The following is a 23,366-nucleotide window of genomic DNA, read 5'->3' as shown; positions in this document are numbered from 1 at the left end:
GAAATATGTCTCTGCATGAATGCTTCTTCTTAAGCTATGGCCTGTTGATTCTATCCATGTTCATGCGATATTCAGTAAATGAACAAGAAAGATAAATGAGAGACTTTGTATACAATGGTTTGGATTGCCACAGCACAGATATATATCAAGTAAGGAACAATTGTCTATTGCCCATTAATTGGTGGATGTTTCTGGATTAAAAATGTCACCTCCACTTTCACATTATATATGTGATTATATAATGAGAAATTTTAATTATCCAATGTTTTCAGTAGAATGAATTTCCACTTCTACTTACACCTCCCACCCAAAATGCTGCTAGTGGCATTGCTAACATGGGAAGAGGAGGAAAACCAACATTTTCTGGATCTTGGCGCAACTGTGTGTGTGTGTGTGTGTGTGTTTGAGAGAGGGGGGAGGCAGGGAGAGAGGGAAGAAGGAGGGGAAGGAAGAAGAAAAAGGAAAAGAAAGAAGGAAACTTATTTAGCAAATAAGTTTAGAAAAACAAAGGCTGTCGCTTTAAATCAGAACTGAGCATGGCTGTCTGTGGAATTCTGTGAGTTGAAGTCCACAAGTCTAAAAAAAATGCTGCCTCACCAGCCATAAACCTCATTACACGTCACTGAAATATATATGTCGCACAAGCACGAAGCCGAAAACACCAGCCTGAAGATGGCGAGTGAGACCTCGATGAAACGTTGCCAAGACAATCTCAATCTTACACGGGAAAAGACCCGAATACAACAAGACCAGCATACCTACAACCGTAAAAATCTACGAAAACAAATACACACACAAACAGACACACCCTGTAACATGAACACAAACACATCAATAGGGAAATGTCCTGATAAATATCAAGGTAAGAATAGCCATCAAGCAGTGACAATATTGGCAAGGAGTCCAAAATAAACAAAGCCAGAAGGCTTCATGACAGTAGAGATTTGCAATTGCCATTATGTTTCATTCCTGGCACTGCCAAGAAGATACCGATATGAGAAGGAAAGAGACTCGGGTTTAAACATACGGAGTATAAATAAATGGGGAAGGAATGGAAAAGGAATAATGTGTAGGAAAGTATGAGACCGAGGAAATTCAGCAAGGAAGGAAATAAAAGGACTGAGTGTAAATAAGTGTAAGTTGCTCAGAAGGAGAGAAAGTTCTTGACAGGTTTCAGATAAAGTTCCTCTCACTGTGCCTCTCACACAGTAATAGACAGCTGTGTCCTCTTCTTTCAGATTGTTCATTTGCAGATACAGCTGGCTTTTGGCATTGTCCCTGGAGATGGTGAAGCGTTCCTTGACTTTGTCAGAGTAGTAAATTGGAGATGAGCCTGGATGTATGCTGGCCACCCATTCCAGGCCTTTCCCAGGAGCCTGTCTCACCCAGCGCATGTAATAGCTGCTGAAGGTGAATCCAGAGGCTTGGCAGGAGAGACGGAGGGACTCTCCAGGTCTCCTCACATCCCCTCCGGACTCCACCAGTTGGACATCAGATCTGACACCTAAGAAGAAAGATGTTTCCATGAGTTCTCCTGTACATAAGTACAGTAGATGGAAAAATATCTACACAGGGGAAACATTACCTCCAAGGGATACTAATAAGGACACCAAGTTCAACCACAGTATCATAATTGCTCTGTCAGCTATGAATGGGTGGCAATTGAAAGGAGAGGAGTGGAGAAAATACACAAACTTTGAGTTGATGGGTGTTCCTGGAAAAGGAAATCAACTGTGTGGCCTTTAAAGGGGAAATTGGGCCTTGATTTGCATATTGCTTGAGATAAAAGACTTCCTTAGAGCAGGATTTTCATAGCTGTCCAAGAAAACTGAACCAGCCTTTATAGATGAGTAATTGAAACAAAGACCTGTAAAATTTCACCATTCAAAAGTGATTCAGGGTAAACAAGAATGAAGAAGCGAGATGAACATTTGAAGGAGACACATTAGAATTTTTTTTAAAAAGTAGCACATTTGAGTTCAGAAAATGTTTTCTGCTTTTTCCCTTTAATATGACCTTTTGAAGAAGCCCCACAGAGCCAAATGCAAACCAAGATCATATCTGTACATTATTAGTTAAGATAAAATATATTTCATAACATTGTCAAGAGGAATTGTTTTTCATTGCGATTAAAAAATTGTCAAATAACTCACTGCATTTTGAAAAAAATAATAAAACCACCAGGAAGGGAGGAGGGAGGAAGGTTGAATAGAGATTGAAAAAAAAAGCTTCCTTATTTTTATATGTACTAATTTCACTATATAAGTATTTATAACATGAAGTGTTAATGTTGCAGTTATAAAAAAAAACGAGCTCATATTTTTATTTACCCATTTTTTCTAACAATGAAAAATAAAACAAAAATACCATGTTTTTCTGTTGTTTGGAAAATGTTTATTAAGGTTCCTTTCTAATCAAATATGTTACTACTGGGCAGTGACAATAAAACATGAAGACGATCAAATCTCTATAGACCAAGAAGGTTTCTGGGAGGCCATTCTCTATTTATAAGATTTGGCAGCTTTGGTGCTACCCAGCTGTGGGGGAAGCTCTTGAGGTAGCAGATGACGGAAGGTAAATTAATATAGAAAGAATGTAATGTAGATTGAAGGTGGATTAATGTTTTCCCATTATATGCAAAATGTCTATGAAAGTTTTTTCTAGTCAAAGACTTCAGTTTAACCGCAGATCCCATCATCTCACCTGTGAAATTAGGGTGTCAAGTCTTTCCATTTTGGGGTCTATAATAATCTCCCTGCAGTTGCTATATTTAAAAAGAAACCTTCGTGGTTATTTATTTATTTATTTCCCTGCCTCATAGTCCAAAAAGAAAACTCTCTTTATGCTTTCCATTCTAGTTTAACCCATAAAATCTTCTGGATAAGTATACATATCAATATCCATATTTTATTCTTTTGGGCTTTTCTGCATGGCCACCAAACCTGACTAAACATCCCTCTATCTTGTTTTCATTCCCGTCAGAGATTTGAACTAAATGGACAGTTTTTCTGATGACAAAGCCAGAAATGATACAAATCTCTTTTATATATAACAATTCTCTGCTTCATAAGGGGCATTGTAGCCTCCTGGGAGATGGACTTTTCTTCAGAGATTTTTAAAGGAACAAATACAGAAATAACAACTGTCAGACTTCCAAAATTAGACAATATCCTCAATATCTGTGTGGCAGTTTGGATATTTAGAAAGATCGTCCTCATGTTTAATTTTCGGACTTCTGCATGTGCCATTTGTCACACTGAGTGTTGCAGGATCTCCATGGTAACATGCTCAAAATTCAGATAGTTGTCAACTGACTCATATTTATGACCTTTGCAGTGACTTGGGATCTTGTGAGGAACTTTTACATCCTTCTGACAAGTAAAGTCAATGGGTGTCCTGTCCAAAGCCTCTAATATATATTGATGCCAGCTTGGCTGTCTGCTACAGCTAAGGAGGGAGATAAGCAACCCCTTGGCTAGGAGCCCAGAAAATTATCTCAATGAAAACAAGGCTTGAACTCGCGAAATTCTCCAAACTTTCTCTACACCTGGATTAGTAAACTGTTGTTTCCTGCAAAATTCCCCTCCCATCGCCCCACCTCTAAGCTCTCCGGGAGGGGCCAATCAGTAGCCACCTGTTCCTATTTCCTTCTGTGAGCCTTTTTCCAAAGCTGCTCCCTCCTCCTCTCAGCTCTATGCATACTCCCTCTGTTCCTCCTCAATGCTACGCCACCTGGTGGCCAACAGACCTCTCTAGTCCCTGCTCTGACTCCGAACACCCCCCAGAGTCTTCCTCAGCCTCCAGGGCAGTCCCATAGTGTTCATCGCTGTCACATTCCACCAAATAGCTCAGCCGGCCGCTGTTGGGCCACAACACTGGGGAATCCAGATTTTCTTCAAAACCAAATTACTAACTTAACAACTGCAGTAATTCCCTTAAACATTGTGGCAAGAAATGTCATAAAATGGGGAATCACTCACTTAACAAAGGTCTTGCTTAACAACAAGGGTTTGGGGCTCATTTGTGGTTCGTAACTCAAGGACTACCATTATTCCATTTCAGTTTTATTTTGTCTCACATCACCTTGCAAACAGGGAAGGTAAAACTGGAATTCTGAAACCATTCTCCTCATTTTTCATTGAAAGAAAGGAAGGTTTTTGTTCAGCTTCCCCTCATTGTGTCTCTCCCTTGTACAGTAATAGACAGCCGTGTCTCCTGTTTTGAGGCTGTTCATTTGCAGATACAGCAGGCTTTGGGCATTGTCCCTGGAGATGGTGAAGCGGCCCTTGACTTTGTCTGAGCAGTAAATGTTAGATGAAGTTGGATGTATATGTCAAAGCCATTCCAGGCCTTTCCCTGGGGCCTGTCTCATCCAAGCCATCCAGTAGCTGCTGAAGGTGAATCCAGAGGCTTGGCAGGAGAGACGGAGGGACTCCCCAGGTCTTCTCAAGTCCTCTCCAGACTGCACCAGCTGGGCCTCTGACCAGACACCTAGAGAGAAATAGGTCTCAAAGACATCTCTGGATTGAAGGACCATCAAGTGAAGGAAAAGCTATAAGGGAAAGCATTACCTTGAAGGGCTGCTCGTAAGAACAGAAACTTTGGCCACAGAATCATTGTTGCTCCATCCAATGAACGGAAGGGAATCAAACAGAAAAGATTCCGGAAAATGTTCAGATTTTTTTTTATTTATTTTTTTTAATTTTTAATTTAAAACAAGTACAACATCTTTCTTTACATGCTATAGAAAGTATATCAGCCGGTCACAAATAAACTTTTGTGCATCTCCTCCACAGTCAACAAACATAACTCATGTTAACTCGAGCATTTTAACTCAAATATTCATACATATCACCATCATCATATATCCATTTTCATTTGACTATAATTATTATTAAAAATAATAATAATAATAATCTTAAACAATACATGCCCATACCAGTGGGGAAAAAAAATCAAAAAAAGAAAAAAAAAAAGAAAAAAGAACAAAAGACAAGGCAGGGAAGAAAAAACAAAAAAAGGAGCACAGGTATATATTATAAAAAAGTATATCAGCTGGTTACAACATGTTTTGGTGCATCTCTTCCATTAATTCATATTAATTCAAATATCTTAACTCAAATGTTTACCATATTGACATCATCATACCTCCACTTTTAGTTGACTACAATTATTTAAACTTCCTTCATCGTTAACTATGCCAAAGATTTAATCCATAACCACATGCTGACATTTCATTTACTTATTTGTAAAATCCTCTATTAACATCAAATCCTCATATCCTGTATTAGCTGAACATCCATAATATTTAATACCAAGAGTTCCATCTTCCATGCAATGTAGTTTATTATCATTCTCCCTTCTTTAAGTAATTATATCGTATATCATAACATTTTCCCCATATTAGTTAACATTTAACTATATATATTTATTTTATTTTTAATAGTGACAATTATTGTGATTAATAACCTTTGTATATGGTCGAAAAGTATTTCCAACCTTCCCTTCTCATATCCAATTATTATTTAACATATCAACTCCACATTATATACATTAGTATCAATATCAATTATTACAGCTATATCTATTACAAATAAAAGTAATTAGATTTAGCTAATTTTAAATTGTATTCTTCCATCTATCAGCCTATGTCTCTCCAATAACAAAACCTTCTCAATCCTATTGCCATTCGTTGAACAGATTTACCAAATGTTTTTATAAGCAAGTCCAAACAGGGATATCTTCGCACCTTTTTGCTCAGGATGTCTCTGATGAAATAATAATGTTGTCCCAGGCTTGTTAAACTTTTCAGATTGTCTTTAATTCTCAAGGGTGGAATTAAAAAATCTGCCAATGATGTTTCATAAAGTGTAGATTCTTTAATACTTCTCATTCCTCCTGCGCTCTGTCTCTTAAAATGAATCTTCTGTATAGCTGCCCCCCTTTCCAGGATTGCATTTCTTTCTTCCTCCAAGATAAACCAGACGCCCTGCGTGTCAGCAAGTTGAGAGACTTCCTTTCTCACATTCTTCATTTGTATTTCAGGAACATTCAAACATTCAACGTTCTCACTTTTTTCTTCATATTTTAATGTCAAATAATCCAATTTTTTTTCAAATCTTTCATATGAATCAAACAACTTTTGAAATGCAGAAAAAAATATTTGAAAGGAACCTTTTGAGGTATGTATCGACGCCATGTTGTGACACAGTTAGAGGCTCTAAAATATTTGCAAGTAAAAACACGCTGGGAGCTGTGCGATCTTATCTGATCTTAGACCAACACAGCCAAGCAATAAAAGTGTCAGATCGTAAAAAGCCAATTTGTAGTAGATTAGTTTTACAACCACTTAGAAAGAGTCAGGGGGGAATGTTGAAGAATTCTTTAAAACATTTAAGAAATAGGGTAACCACCGGCCATAAATCCATTAAAGAAAAACCAATTCGCCACTATATTCTTCTGTTCTTTGGTTTCAATTAGCTTAAATTTTAGTGCGGACCGTCTCTCTTTGAGTAATCAGCTTACCAGTTGAATCCACTTCCACCATTCTTAGGGGCAACCTGCAGTTTCGGTTAGCATACAGCTAATCCAGAAGGAGCTGGCAAGAAGGGTTAATTCCAAGCCCCCCAGAGACCAGCGAACGTCTCTGAGGTCACTGGATCTCCCCTCACCTTTCACTGTCTCCACGGGACAGCTAGTGTCCGAACGACCCATCCAGAATTCCTTCGGAATAGGGGAATTTCAGGAATAGCATGAAACTCCGTCTCACAGCTAAGCCCCACCTTCTGGCATCAGGAAAATGTTCAGATTTTGTGTTGTGGGAAACCAGTTGGCTGCTTTAAAGTAGAAATTGTGCCCTGATTTACATATTGCTTCAGGTAAAAAGAGCTTCTCTTAGGGCATCACCTATCAATGTCTTTGCATACACATTAAAAACATGGTTTTTATAAAATACACAGTGAGTAAGAGAGACAGAGAGACAGAGAGAGTTAAGACAGGGAAGTTTTATTATTATGGTTCATTACAGATTGGATCAGATGTTTATGCTAAATAAATAAATGATGGATGCAACCTTGAAATCAACAGATGGAATAAACAGAATGAATTGTGCAATTTGTTTTAAAATCTAAAAAACAAGACAATCACCCATCAAGAATGTATATGTTTGTATGTGAGATGAGAGAAACAGGAGAGAGAGAGAGAGAGGGATGGAGGATGGGAGGGAGGTTTTTTTTTTTACAAAAATACTGATTATTAAAAAGAGTATGTTTGTATTTTTGTGGAAAGACATGGGAAGACACTAAAGAACTTGCTGAAGACCAAAAACAAGAGCAAAGAAAAGTACTTCAGCCAAGGAAACAAGATGTTTAAGTACTTCACCATTTTCTTGATAGATTACAGATTGAAAGGGGCCTTGTAGGTCATCTAGTCCAACCCCGCCACCAAAGCAAGAGACCCTACACCATTCTGACAGATGGCAGTTCAGTGTCTTCTTCCAAGCCTGCAGTGATGAAGCTCCCACACCTTGTGTTCCGTTGGTTGATTGTTTTCAATGTCAGAAAATATCTACTTATTTCCAGGTGGAATCTCTTCTTGTTCAGTTTCCATTTATTATTCCTTGCATGGCCTTCAAGTGCCTTGGAAGATAGCTTGACCCCCTCATCTCTTTGACGGCCCAACAAGTATTGCAACATGGCTACATGTCAGTCCCTGGTCCTTCTCTTCACCAGACTACCAATACCCAGTTCCTGCAACTGTTCATCATATGTTTGTTCTTGGTTGCCTCTTATCTGCACTCTTTCTAGAGTCTCAACATCTTTTTTATAGTGTGGTACCCAAAACTGGATGCCGTCCTCTAGGTGTGGCCTTACTAAGGCTTATAGCGTGGTAAGCATGACATGCCAAACCATTTCTGGTTTATCGATGGTGGTGAGAATAGGCACAAGAAGTGGCAACATGGCCGAAGACAGTCCAAAATAAACATAAAGAAAATAAAGCTCCATGAGGGGAAAGATTTGGAATTGTCAATATCTGGCAACCTTCCCATGGCCCAGGTGATGGGAGAAAACTTAGGGTATCAGGGGATTTTATCTAGATTGGAGAAGGATGGAGACTCAAGGTTTAAGCATACAGAGTATAAACTAATGGAGACGGCAAGGAAATGAACTGAGGGAACTCAGCAAGGAAAGTAATAAAAGGACTGAGTGTAAATAAATGTAAGCTTGCTCCGAAGGAGAGAAACTTCTTGAGGGCTTCAGATTCACTTCCTCTCACTGTGCCTCTCGCACAGTAATAGACTCCTGTGTCCTCTTCTTTCAGATTGTTCATTTGTAGATACAGCTGACTTTTTGCATTGTCCCTGAGATGGTGAAGCGTCCCTTGACTTTGTCAGAGTAGTAATGTATGATGAGCTTGGATATATGTAGGCCACCCATTCCAGTCCTTTCCCTGGAGCCTGTCTCACCCAGCTCATGGAATAGCTGCTGAAAGTGAATCAGAGGCTTGGCAGGAGAGACGGAGGGACTCCCCAGGTTTTTCTCACATCCCCTCCGGACTCCACCAATTGAACCTCAGATCGGACACCTAAATGAAAGATCTCACAATGAAATATGCTATATACAGGAACTGCAAATGGAAGGAGCCTCTACATAAAACAAAACATTACCTCCAAGGGATACAAGAAAGAATACCAAGTTCAGCCATGGGGTCATTTTGGCTGCCTCTATGAATGGAGGCAAACTGAAAGGAGAGAATTTGGGAAAACACACAGGCTTTGTGTCGGTGGGTGTCAACTGTTGCCTTTAAAGAGGAAATTGTGCTTTCATTTACATATTGGCTGACATAAAAGAGTTCTTCAGAGCAGGGGTTCATTGTTGAGTTTGTACATTCCTTGCACAGATGATTTTTTAAAATAAAAGTTTCCATTCCAAAGAAAAAGGAACCAGCCTTTACAGAGAGAAAGTTCTGACAGTGAGAACAATCAACTAATGGAGCAGAAGTTTCCTTGGAAGTTGAGGGAGCTTCATCACTGGAAGCTTTCAAGAAGAGACTGGACTCCCATCTGTCAGAAATAGTGTATGGATTCCTGCTTGGACAGGGAGATTGGAAAAAGCCTGCCTCTAATGTCCTTTCCAATTCTGTTAATCTGTTTAAGTGCCAAGATTTTCCATATGGGGCCTGTAATAGTCTCCCTGTAGTTGCTAGATATAGAAAGAAAGGTTCATGGTTTTTTGTTTACCTGTCTATTACTCCTGAAATAAAGCTTTCTTTATGCTTTCCATTGTAGCTTAACCCACAAAATCTTCTCGATTAATGTACAAATCTGTATCCACATTTTTTTTGGCTTTTTTGCAGGGCCACAAACCTGACAAAACATCCCTCTATATTATTTTCATTCCCATCAAAGATTTGAACAACCTGGACTGTTTTTTTCTGACAACCAAGCCAGAAATGATACACATCCTTTCATATTACAACAATTCTAGGCTTCATATGGGGTGATTGTAGCCTCCTGAGAGGTGGACTGTTCAGAGAGTTTCAGGGAACAATTACAGAAATAACAACAGTCACACTTCCAAAATTATACAATATGTATTTAGAATGGGTTTATTCCCTCCCCCATAAGCCATGGAGTTTCGTGTGCCAACATTGCCCCCTGGTGTCCAAAGTGTGGAGAGGACACATTTTTCTAATTCTCTGAGGAGATTCTTGTGGTCCAGATGTTCCTCACATGAGAATGGCGGTTTGGATCTTTAGAAGATCATACTGTGGTTTTATTTCAGACTTCCGTATGGCAGTGGAGAACAATGCAGATAGATGATGAGATGAAGGGATTTGTATTCTGAAAAAGGTGTTGGGAAATCCCTATTTTGACCTTAATGGTTTTCATCCCATTTTGGATCTTGAGTGAAGAGACTAATCCTCCCATTCTGCCTTTGTTGAAGCTTTGCTGCAGGGATTTTCAAAATGCCCTGCCTTGAATGGATGTCTGCCTGCAGTATTGTATTGCCTATGAATAGAGCTATCTAGATATTTGTCTTCCCTTTTCAATAAGCTTTTTATTTCTTAAGTGCTGACACCTGCTGTGGGCTGTTAAGGAAAGTGGGGGCTGCTTTCTGCCTCTTTAAAAAATAACCATGTTTCTCCTTTTCTTCCTTTGGGAATATATAATATTCTGCCTTTTTTTTTAATATTTCCCCAAATTTTTCATTCTTCTAGGAAGGATAGGCACTGATATTCACATTCCAAACTCTCAAACTCTACAAGATGCAACCAGCCTGAAGATGAGGAATGAGACTTTGTTGAAATGTCGCAAAGTCACTTCCAATTTTACGCGGGAGAAAACCCGAATAACCAAAGACCTACATACAACACCGGTGAAAACCTCAGAATATGTGTATGTGTGTTTGTGTGTATGTGTGTGTAGACTTATCAGCACAAATGCAACACAACTGTAACAAAGGCAACATAAAAAATGGCTTTCTGCCTGGATGGCTCCTAGGGTGAACTGAAACACAGAAAAAGGGAAGCAGTATGCTCCCTCCCATACTTGAGCATACCAGGGGTTCACAGTAACAAACCATGAACAAGCAGTAAGAACATTTGAAAGAGGCATGTTAGAAAACATGAAAACAACAGGTCATCTGAGTTCAGGAAATGTTTTATATTTCTCCTCCTGTTTAACATGACCATTTGAAGAAACCCAAAAGAACTGAATGCAGCCAAAAATCATTTTGTTTTGGAGGGTATTTTGTGTGGTCTTTTTGTTATTTCTTACTAGCCCAGAGTTGATTTCTCAAGATGGGCAATCCTAAAAACTTTTAAAAATAAGGAAGGGGGGAAGGTTAAAATGGAGACATTGGGCTGAAAAGAAAAGAAGAAAGAAATGGCAATAGTGTGTTGTGTTGTAGAATCTAATGTGGGTCATTCACTGAGGCCAGAGCAGGGGTGAAATTCAGCAGGTTCTGGAGAATCGGTAGTGCAAATTTTAAGTAGTTCACAAAACCGGCAAATAACATGTGCCTGGCCCTAAAGTGGGAGGGAATTGAGGTTTTGCAATATCCTTCTCCCAGGAGTGAGGAGGGAATGAAGATTTTGCAATATTGTTCTTCCTGGAGTGGTGATGGAATGGGGATTTTGCAATATCCTTCCCCTGGAGTGGGGAGGGAATGGAGATATAACAGTATCCTTCCCCTGGAGTGGGGAGGGAATGAGGATTTTGCAATATCCTTTCCCTGGAGTAGGGAGGGAATGTAGATTTGGCAATATCGTTCTCCCTGGAGTGGGATGGAATGGAGATTTTGCAGTATCCTTCCCTTGCCATGCCCACCAAGCCATGTCAACAGAATCGGTAGTAAAAAATGTTGCATTTTTTACTGCACTGGACCAGAGATTTATTATTCTGATCTTTAAGACTTGTGCTGGAGCCCATCCTCAGGGAATCTGTATCTAGCATGAGTATCAAATGTATTGGATGACTAAACAATTAAAAATGGTTTAGAAACCAGAATTTGCTGAATGTCCACAAGATACCTAGTCAAAATAATAAATGATTGTTTAACCAACATTCTCACAGTGGACTCAGAAAGATAAATCACTTCACTTAGTATTGACTGATATAGAATGTCTCAAATATACCAATTTTTCCCTGTTGTCCCTTAATTCATGGTTGTTGAGGGTTAAAAAAATTATATCTGCATTCACATTATAAACATTTGTTAATATATGCACAAAGACATAAATGTGGGCTTGTCCTTATAAGCATGAAGACAAACATTTTTCATTATTCACAGAAGGGGTCTCCTCACATTTGATTAAACTGATTTCTTGCTTTGCGATGTGGAAGCAGGGCAGCTGAATCGGCTTTCTGTAATCACATTCCAAAATCCAAAACTGCATTGGATGAAACCACACGATTTGTTTCCTGTCCTTATAGACAAAAGAAGCTGATGGATTTGAATGTGTATGGAGCACATCATGTCAAACTCCTCCTGATTTATAGGCTGTGGTAGGAGTAGAGAACAAGTTAGTAACAACAACACGTGAAGGCAGACCCAGATCCAAACTATAATCAATGAGACTGAGGAAATGTGATGATATTGAAGAAAAAAAGAAGAAAAGGGACTGAGTGTAAATAACTCAAGAGTAGAAAAAGTTCTTGACAGCGTCAAATTCCCTTCCTCTCACCTTGTCTGCACAGTAATAGACAGCTGTGTTCTCCGGCTTGAGGTTGTTCATGATTTACAGGTGGTGCTAAGAGTAAACTACAAATAGTGACAACAAGGCAGGAAGACAGATCCAGACCCCAAATATGAATAACGTAGAAAAGAATGAGACTGGGGAAATTTGATGCTATTGCAAGTAAAGAAAAGCGAATGAGTGTAAATAAGTGTAAATTCCAGAAGTTGTGAATGCTGGAAGTTTTTAAGAAGAGATTGGATAACCATTTGTCTGAAATGGTGTAGCGTTCTCTGCCTAAGCAAAAGGTTGGACTAGAAGACCTCCAAGGTCCCTTCCAATTCTGCTCTCCTATTCTATTCTATTCTATTCTATTCTATTTTATTCTATTCTATTCTATTCTATTCTATTCTATTCTATTCTACTCTACTCTACATGAGTTACTTTGGATTCACTGATTTGAAATGTCACAGATATCTCATAGATATACCATTTTTTTTGTATTGTCCCTACATGGATAAAATAATAATCTCTGCAATCACATTATACATTTTTTTTTAATATGCAGACAATCACATAAACATGGATTTGTCCCTGTAAGCATTCATGCAATGAGTTGCCTCAATTTGATTAAATTGAATTCTTACTTTGCAAAGTGGAAGCTGGGCAGCTGAATTTCCAAAAGCTCTACAAGATGAAACCCCGGGATCTATTTCATTTCCGTATAGACGAAAGATGCTGATGTATTTGAACGTGTACGAAGCACATTATTTCAAAACTTCTATTGATTTACAGGTGGTGGTAAGAGTAAACAAGTAGTGGCAACAAGGGAGCAAGAGAGACCCATTCCCAAATATGAATTAAGGTCGAAAGAATGAGACTGTGGAAATTTGAGGATATTAAAAGAAAAGTGTTTGAGTGCAAATCAGTTTAAGCTGCTTAGAAGTACAGAAAGTTCTTGACAAGCTTCAGATTCACTTCCTCTCACTGTGCGTCTCCTGCACAGTAATAGACAGCTGTGTCCTCTGGCTTGAGGTTGTTCATTTGCAGATACAAGAGATTATTGGAATCATCCCTGGAGATGGTGAAGCGTCCCTTGACTTTGTTTGAGTAGTAATGTTAGATGAGGATGTACTTATATAGACCACCCATTCTGGACGTTTCCCTGGAGCCTGTCTCACCCAGTTCATGTAATAGAAGCTGAAGGTGAATCCAGAACCTTGGCAGGAGAGACGGAGAGACTCCCCAGGTCTTCTCACACCCCCTCCAGACTCCACCAACTGAACCTCAGATCGGACACCTAAAAACAAGAGTTTCAATGAAATCTCCTATATACAGAAGCAGCAAATGGAAGGAGCCTCTACATGAAATTAAACATTACCTCCAAGGGATGCAAGAAAGAATACCAATTTTAGCCATGGGGGCATTTTGGCTCCCTCTGAGGAATGGAGGCAAATTGAAAGGAGAGAATTTGAGAAAATGCACAAACTTTGTGTTGTGGGTGTCGCTGGAAAAGGGAAAGCAACTGTTGCCTTTAAAGGGGAAATGGTGCCTTCATTTACATATTGGTTGAGATAAAAGAGTTCCTCAGAGCAGGGATTTTCATAGTTGTCTTTGCACACTCCTTGCACACTTGATTTTTTACACAAATTGCCAGTACAAATTAAAACAAAAGCTGGTTTTACAGAAGAATAATTAAAATGAAGTGCTGACAAAAGTTATTTGAAGTAACAAATCAAGCACGAAGAACATTTGAAAGAGGCATGTTAGAAAACATGAAAACATTTGGTTATCTGGATTCAGGAAAGGTTTTATACATTTTTTCCCTTTAAAATGACCTTTTGAAGAAACAAAAAAAGAAAAGAAAAGAACTGAATGTAGACCAAGATCATTTTTTGTTTTAGATGCTATTTTGTTTGGTGTTTTTATAATTTGTTAATTGCCCAGAGTTGATTGGTTAAGATAGGCAACATAAAAATTAAAAGGAAGGCAGGGAGGGAGGGAGAGACTGAGGGAGGAAGGAAGTTTAAAAATACAGAAAGAGACTGAAAAGAAACAGAAAAGGATGGTTTCTATTTCTTCTGCAGCAAATACATTTGCACTATTAACTCTTACTTTATGATTACAAAAAGAGCTCGTGTTTTTCTACTATCCAGATTTTTTTCTCAAAACCACAAATCATGACTGTTAGGTAAGCTCCCCGTTGGGACAGCGAGTGTGTTCAGAGAAGCGTTGTGAGAGTTGTGTTGGAGAACACACAAACCAGCATACAGAGACACTGCAGTTTAAATAGGCTTTTACTTTCGTGGAAATAGAGGTATCAGAGTCCATCAAACATCCCAAGTCATACACGGATAAGACAGTCAGTCATCAATGTCTTTCAATTAAGGGATAATCCAAATAACATAGTCCATAATCATACAAACAGTCCAGTACTCAAAGTTTGCTAGCAGTTGCAAAACTTACAATAGCTCACGGCACTTTCTAACAGCCAGCTTCCAAAACACTCAGATCAGATCAGCCCAGCAGCTAACAAACAGAGAGCTAACAGTCATTCTGGCTCCCTCTTAAGGCCGATTGAGGAAACAGCACCCAATCACATTTACATCATGATTTAAAGAAACATTGTTACATGATTCATGTATTGCCAACCCAACCGTTAGATTATATTCCTAACAATGACTGCATATTTTTTGCTTTCTGTGAAATCTATATGGTTTTCTAATTAAAGATGATATTTTTGGTTTCTCTGCAGGCTCCTTTGTCTTCGCTGTCCATCCATCCATTGTGGACAAGTCTTTTCATTTTTGAGCATAGAATAGTCTCCCTGAAATTAACATGTATAAAAATAGAGCTTCACAACTTTTTTTCCATTTGCTTTTATCCTCAAAATCTTCTGGATTAGGGTATCTGGCTTTCTATTTTTAAGCTTTTTTTGCATGTCCACCGAACTTTGTGTAGAAAGAATAAGAGAGGGGGGGGAAGGGAGGGAGGGAGGGAGAGAGAGAGATTTAAGTTAAGGGATTGGAGTGTGAATGAATGGAGAAGGAAGAAAAACAATGAATAACATAGAAAGTATGAAACTGAGGGGATATGGCAATATTGAGAGAAACAAAAGGGACTGGGTGTAAATTAATGGGGAAGAAACCAAAAAGGAGTATTAAGAGAAGGAGAGAATCAAAAGGGATGGAATTTCAAAATAATAAAAGAAGGAAACAACACAGTTCAGACAGGACAGAAATTCAAACTTGTATGACAGAATCATTTTGGAAAACTGCTCAGAGGCAGAGCAAGTGGAAAATGTCAATCACCTTCTACACGGCTTCCTAGAAGATAAGATCTGAGGTTCCGAACTGTAGATGGAGATTTACCTTCTGCTTCTCACTTTAAATGCCCAAATTTGACTTTCTGATTCAATTTGGAAAGCTGCTCAGAGGGGAAAAAAAACGTTTTTTGCTTGGCTTCAGATTCACTTCCTCTCACTGTGTCTCTCGCACAGTAATAGACAGTTGTGTCTTCTGGTTTTAGGTTGTTCATTTGCAGAAAATTTTATTTCTTTTATATTCCCCTTCCCTTTTTATTGTAAGCCGCCCTGAATCTTCCGAGATTGGGCAGCATACAAAACCAATTAATAATAATAGTAATAATAATAATAATAATAATAGTCACTAATGAACTAGGCATTAAAATTAAAGTACCTAGTCATACAACAGAAAAAGCATCAAAGCCAAAGTGGAAAATCCGTTTAGAACAAAAAATAAAAAAATTAAGGGCAGATGCTAGTAACTTAAAGAACATGCATGAGCAACGGCTTAAAAACAACAAAATCATAGATCGGCTAATCAGGAGATATAGATTGGATACAAGAAACATCAATGAAGCTATAGAGATTGTAAAACAGCAGATAACAGCAACAGCTAGAAAAATTGAAAGATATGAGGCACGAATCATCCAATATAAACAAAATCAGCAATTTCGATCAGATCAACGGCGTTTTTATCAAAGTCTTAATGTAAATGGTGACACCAAAAGTGAAAAACCAGAAAAACAGGCCACAGTTGAATTCTGGAAAGAATTGTGGGAAAATGCAAAGGACTACAACAAGGAAGCAAAGTGGATACATGACTTTGAGAAAAGCATTGGCAACAAACAAATGCAAGTATTAGAAATAACAACTGAGATGGTCAAAAATCGAGTTAAAAAGGTAAAGAATTGGACATCACCTGGAAGTGACCAATTACATGGTTTCTGGCTCAAATATCTGACCAGTTTACATGCAATATTGGCCAGGCAACTGAATGAAATTTTACAAAAGGGCCAAATTGATGAATGGTTGACAACTGGAAAAACATACTTGATTCAGAAAGATCCAACTAAAGGAACAACACCAGAAAACTATAGACCAATAACATGCTTGCCAACAACCTTCAAATTACTCACAGGCATTATTGCAGATAACATGATGGATTATTTGGAAACAAACAACATCTTGCCAGTAGAGCAAAAAGGCAACAAAAGAAGGAGCAGGGGCACAAAAGATCAGCTTCTAATTGATAAAATGATATTAGAAAATTGTAAGAACAGAAAAACGAACTTGAATATGGTCTGGATTGATTACAAAAAGGCATTTGACTCACTGCCACATAGTTGGATCATAAAATGCTTAGAAACAACTGGCATTAGCAAAAATATTACATCCTTTACTGAAAAGGCAATGAAACAATGGAGAACTGAGTTGGCAGTAGGGAATGAGAGCTACGGAATGGTTAATATCAAGCGAGGAATTTTCCAGGGTGATTCACTTTCACCTCTTCTCTTCATCATCGCAATGATCCCACTATCAGTAATCTTAAAAAAAATGAAATTAGGCTACCAAACAGCCAAAAAAGCTGAAAAAATTTCGCATTTACTATATATGGATGATTTGAAACTCTATGGAAAGTCAGAAATAGAAATCCAATCATTGACAAATACAGTCCGAGTATTCAGCACCGATATTTCAATGCAGTTTGGCATGGAAAAATGCGCCACTGTATCCATAAAAAGGGGCAAAATCACTGCATCTGAGGGAATTGAAATGCCCAATGGCCAACTAATTAAATGCAAAGAAAATGAAGCCTACAAATACTTAGGCATTCTGCAGTTGGATAACATCAAGCATGGAGAAGTAAAAACTATTGTCAGACGAGAGTACACCAACAGAGTTAGGAAAATTTTGAAATCTAAATTGAATGGTGGAAATACAATCAAGGCCATAAATACCTGGGCAATACCAGTTATAAGATACACATCTGGCATAGTTAACTGGACACAAACTGATTTGGACCTTTTGGACCGAAAAACCAGGAAACTAATGACAATGCACTACAGTTTACATCCACGTGGTGATACTGATAGACTATATCTGCCCCGAAAATCAGGTGGCAGAGGATTATTACAAGTGAAGCAAACAGTTGAAGAAGAAAAACATGCACTGGCTGATTATTTAAAAGAAAGTCAAGAACATCTATTAATCGAAGTAAAGAGCAAAAATCTACTGAAGGCCCAACAGACAAAACAAGAATACAGAAAAGATGTGATAAAATCAAGAATGGAGAGTTGGCAGAACAAAGCACTGCATGGTCAATTTCTGGAAAAAATAAAAGATAAAGTGGACAGGGAACAAACTTGGTTATGGTTAAAAACAGGTACATTAAAGAAAGAAACAGAGTCACTAATCCTGGCTGCGCAAGAACAAGCTATCCGCACAAATGCCATTAAGGCCAAAATCGAAAAATCCTCTGATGATGCCAAATACAGACTTTGCAAAGAAGCTGACGAAACTGTTGATCACATTCTCAGCTGCTGTAAAAAAATCGCGCAGACTGACTATAAATTGCGGCACAATTCAGTAGCACAAATGATCCATTGGAATTTGTGCAAAAATTATAATATTAAAACCGCAACAAACTGGTGGGAACATCAGCCTGAAAAAGTCACAGAAAATCAGATGGTCAAGATCTTGTGGGATTTCCGTATACAAACCGACAAAATACTGGCGCATAATACACCAGACATCACACTGGTTGAGAAAAATAAGGTCACAATCATAGACATCGCAATACCAGGTGATAGCAGGGTCGCCGAAAAGGAACATGAAAAAATCGCAAGATACCAGGACTTAAAAATCGAAATTCAACGACTATGGCACAAACCAGCAGTGGTAATTCCAGTGGTAATTGGCACACTGGGTGCTATTCCAAAAGCACTGGAATTACATTTAAAACAGTTAAAAATTGACAAAATCACCATCAGTCAAATGCAAAAAGCCGCACTGCTTGGATCTGCACGCATATTACGAAAATATGTTACGACGTCCTAGGCCCCTGGGTGGGGCCTGACTAGTAACCAATGCCAAATCCGGCGAAACAACTGGCCGCTGTGATACAATTGTACAATAATAATAATAATAATAATAATAATAATAATAATAAGAAGAAGAAGAAGAAGAAGATACACCCGAGTGTGGGAATCGTCCCTAGACATGGTGAAGCGTCCATTGAATTTATTTGGGTAGTAAGTGGAAGGAGGTGAGCCTGTAGTTATGCAGGCTGTCCATTCCGAGCCATTTCCTGGATACTGTCTCAACCAGTTCATCCAGAAGACATTCAAGTTGCAACCAGAGCTCTGGCACAAGAAACTGAGGGACTCTCCAGGTCTTCTCACATCTTCTCCAGACTCCACCAACTGAACCTCCGATCGGACACTTAAAATGAAAGGAGCTTCAGTGAACTGTCCTATATAGACAAGAATTAAAGTGGAAGAAGCTGAATAGGGAGGGGGGAAAATACCTCTGAGAAGAGCAAGTAAGAACAACCAGTTTTTCCACAGGACCATTTTTGCTTCCTCTCTAATGAGTGGAGGGAAATTGGTAGAAAAAGTGTTATGCAATAAATAAATTGATAGAAAAGGTTTCAGGGAAGGGCTCAAATTTTGCGTAGCCTAAAAGGGGAAACCTTTTGGCTCCTTTAAAGGACAAATTGTACCCTAATTTACATGTTGCTTGGGTTAAAATAAACCCTCAGGGCGTTCAGTTTTTAAGGTTTCTTTGCACAGACTTTACATGTGTGATTTTGTGATTGTCAAATGCTGTCCCAATCCCAAAAAACTGATGCTTTGTTTCTCTCTCTCTCTCTCTCTCTCTCTCTCTCTCTCTCTCCATCTCTCTCTCTCTCTCTCTCTCTCTCTTTTTTTCTATCTATCTATCTATCTATCTATCTATCTATCTATCTATCTATCTATCTATCTATCTATCTATCACAGTGTGTCTGTGTGTGTGTGTGTGTGTGTGTGTGTGTGTGTGTGTGTTTTCCAGTATAACTCTGGAACGCCTCGAGCAATTTCAACCAAACTTGGTACACAGCTGACTTACTCTCTGGAAACAAATACTTTGGGGGTAAGATTCCCCTAACACGCCCCTCATGTGTTCTGTTAAGATACAGCCTGATGTGCCTTAGCATGGCTTCTACTGTACAGCACAGTGAAGTTGCCATGGTAACGGCTTCACAGTACTCCACAAGGGGGCTCCCTCTGGTAAGGGGGAAAAGCCAACATTAGAAATTAAGTTTAGTCAGGACATTTGTGAATGTCCAATACAGGATTGGGATAAACAAATACCCAGGCAACACCAGGTTAACAGCTAGTGAGTAGGCTAGATAAGAGAAAGAACTGGTTTACTTTAGAGTCAGTCAAAGTTCCACCCCTTCTCAAATTAAGTTATAATAAATATCTATGAAGATGCTCAGTTATCCAGGTCATAGTTGTATGAAAAAGTAGACTGATTTTCTGAGGAAAAACATAGACGTTTCAATTGTTATCCTGGAGGCTTACAGGGTTGGGGGGAGGAGGCTTCAAAAATTTCAGCAATGGATTCTCTGCCTGGTTGCTGGGTGGGCGTGGCCATGGTGGGTGTGGCCTAGTCGGCCTAGTCAGCCTCCTGCATCATAGTGGGGGGCCATTTTCACCTTCCCCAGGCTCCGCAGGCTTTCTTTGAGACTCTGGGAGGGTGAAAACCTCCCCAGGCTCCAGAGGCCTTCTGGGAGGCCCTTTCCCCCCTCCCTGAGCCTCCACACAGACCCCACATCCAAAACAGGCTGCGTGGTGACTCCAGAGAGGGGAGGGGGTGGAGTAAGAGGGGTGGGAACAGGGTGAGCGGGGAAAACCAGGGTTGGGATTTGGAGGTTCTCCAAACTATCCATAACATTAGCTATGGGTTCTCCTGAACCCAGGAAGACCCATAGCCGCCCACCCCTGGTTGTACTGGATGCTGTGGGAGATGGAAGGATAGTTATTGACAGTTGAGATTAATTGGGGAGGAGGGGAATGACAGAACGATGTTGGGGTGGGCATGGCCTACTTGGCCTCCTGCAACACAGGAAGGGTGCATGTGTTTCACCCTCCTCAGGCTCTAGAGGCTTTTCCGAAATCTCTGGAGGGTGAAAATGGCCTCCCTGGGACAGGAGGCCCTCCGGAAGCTGGAAACAGGCCCGTTTTTGGACTTCCTGTACTTCCGGTAGGCCGTTTTTTGACAACTTAGATCATTTTCAGTTATGTGGCATCCAAAATGGGTCATGTGGAGACTCCTGGGAGTGGAGGGGCAGGGAGGGAGGGGCCAGTGGGTCCTTCCAACTACCAGTTCAGCGAACCAACTGTAACATTAACATCCGGTTTGTCCAAACCGGTGCAAACTGGTTGAATCCCACCCCTACATAAAAGGGTAATTTGTAAAAAAAGGGCAGAAGGCAATAGAATTAGAGTAATGGGAGATGTAATTGGGGCAGAGATAATATATTCACTTTAGGTGATTCTGATAGGTTGCCACGGCCTGAGTACTAAGCCAATAAGGAAAGATGGGAGGTAAATATGCAACGGCAATTAGGAATATAAAGAAAGTATATTGATGATTTACGATGTATCCAATGTACCTGTGTGTTTGTGTGTGTTTGTGTGTGTCTGTGTGTGTGTTGGACACTCTGCAAAGTTGTAAATAAAATTACCATTGTTTTCTAGCAGGCGTTTTACCTGGTGATTGTTCATTTCAAAACTAGACAACGAATCCAGATTTCTACCTTTAAATAAATTTTGACTTTTTAAAAAATACCCAATTAAATCTCTCTCTCTCTCCCTCTCCCCCTCCCTCCCTCCCTCCCTCCCTCCCTCCCTCCCTCTCTCTCTCTCTCTCTCTCTCTCTCCCCACCAAATTGATCAACAGGTTCTACACTGCTTATTTCAAAGTCAGCTTGGAGCTCCCACTTGCCATCATGGAGATTTACTTGCTGCTGCTTCAATACACAGATTCAACTTCCTATAAGGAACTCAATTTGTACAGTGCTCTGAAGAGAAGGTTTTTGCTTGGCATCAGATTCACTTCCTCTCACTGTGTCTCTCTCTCGCACAGTAATAGACAGCTGTGTCCTCCAATTTCAGATTGTTCATTTGCAGATAAAGCTGGCTGCGGGAATCGTCCCTGGAGATGGTGAAGCGACCCTTGACTTTGTCCAAGTAGTTAATCGGAGACGAGGATCTACCTATCTCTGCCACCCATTCCAGGCCTTTCCCTGGAGCCTGTCTCACCCAGTTCATGTAAGAGCTGCTGAAGGTGAATCCAGAGGCTTGGCAGGAGAGACGGAGGGACTCCCCAGGTCTTCTCACATCCCCTCCAGACTCCACCAACTGGACCTCAGATCGAACTCCTAAAAATAAAAGTGTTTCAGTGAAATCTCCTATATACAGAAGCAGCAAATGGAAGGAGCCTCTACATGAAATGAAACATTACCTCCAAGGGATGCAAGAAAGAATACCAAGTTCAGCCAGAGGGTCATTTTGGCTCCCTCTAAGGAATGTAGGGAAATTGAAAGGAGATAATTTGAGAAAACGCACAAACTCTGTGTTGGTGGGTGTCGCTGGAAAAGGGAAACCAACTGTTGCCTTTAAAGGGGAAATTGTGCCTTCATTTACATATTGGTTGAGATAAAATATTCCCTCAGAGCAGGGGTTTCATACTTGTCCTTGCACACTCCCTGCACAGTTGATTTTTAAATACCGTACTTTTCGGAGTATAAGATGCACCAAGGTTTTGAAGAGGCAAATTAAAAAAAAAACGTTTTTGCACTCTGCAATCACCCCAAAACGGACCGTTTTTCATAAAAACAGGATCTTTTTTTTCAAGAAAAGGTCATGAATAGCCGTTCAGAGGCTTATAGAGTCCTCCTGGTGGGGGGACAGGAATGAGCAAAAAACAACCCGTTTTTCACGACAACGGGCCTGTTTTTTGCTCATTTCTGCCCTCGCCAGCCCCCAGTAGCTCATTTTTGTTTTAGATGCTATTTTGTGTGGTGTTTTTATCATTGGTTACTTGCCTAGAGTTGATTTGTTAACATAAGCAACATAAAAATTAAAAGGAAGGAAGGAAGGAAGGAAGGAAGGAAGGAAGGAAGGAAGGAAGGAAGGAAGAAAGGAAGGAAGGATGGAAGGATGGAAGGAAGGAAAATAATGGAGGAAGACATTACCTGCAAAAACTACTAGCAAAAAGGCCAACTTTGGCTACAAAGTCTTTTTCTTTCTCCCTCTGATGAATGGAGTGGAATCAAATCAACAGAAATGGATTCAGCAAAGTGTTCAAATTTTCTCTTGTGGGAAAACCACCTGGTTAATGTGGAAATTGTGCCCTGATTTACTTATTGCTTCAGATAAAAGAACCCCTCATGACATTCATCTATGAATTTCTTTGCACACACATTAGAAAGATGGGTTTCAATTCACAATTAAGAACCCCCCCCCCTCTCACACACACACAGAATCAAGACAGGAATGTTTTATCATTATTGTTTATTACATAGTGATCCAAATGTTTATTCCAGATTTGCCATGTTTATGCACCTAACCTATAGGGTTAGGGTTACACTGCAGTAATTAAATCCACATCTGCAAAATCACAGTTCAGGAAAGTGTTTAAAGATAAGATAAAGAAAAACTGCACTGGGAATAATTTACATAGGAAACAACCTTTTCCCTTGACCTTCTTATATTGAAGAAACCCAAAATGACCAAGTGCTAACCAAGCCCTCAGCTTGACAGGGAACAATTACAGAAACAACCACTGTCACACCTCCAAAATTAGACAATATTTACCTTTAATTGATTTATTCCCT

General features: G+C 39.5%; 2 pseudogenes and 1 gene segment (V, D, J or C); all 3 read right to left on the bottom strand.

Annotated features, from left to right (window-relative positions):
• Nucleotides 1-963: 963 nt before the first annotated feature.
• LOC116521965 lies at nt 964-1,662 on the bottom strand. The segment is given in 3 exon segments: nt 964-975; nt 1,194-1,504; nt 1,586-1,662. Coding segments are annotated over 3 exon segments (369 nt in total).
• Nucleotides 1,663-4,135: 2,473 nt separating this feature from the next.
• On the bottom strand, nt 4,136-12,237 carry LOC116521964 (annotated as a pseudogene).
• Nucleotides 12,238-13,095: 858 nt separating this feature from the next.
• LOC116522210 lies at nt 13,096-22,132 on the bottom strand (annotated as a pseudogene).
• Between the last annotated feature and the right edge of the window lie 1,234 nt (nt 22,133-23,366).

This window comes from Thamnophis elegans, chromosome Z (genome assembly GCF_009769535.1).
Source record: "Thamnophis elegans isolate rThaEle1 chromosome Z, rThaEle1.pri, whole genome shotgun sequence".
In the NCBI taxonomy this organism is placed as follows: Eukaryota; Metazoa; Chordata; class Lepidosauria; order Squamata; family Colubridae; genus Thamnophis; species Thamnophis elegans.
This window is presented reverse-complemented; position numbering and strand designations above follow the sequence as displayed.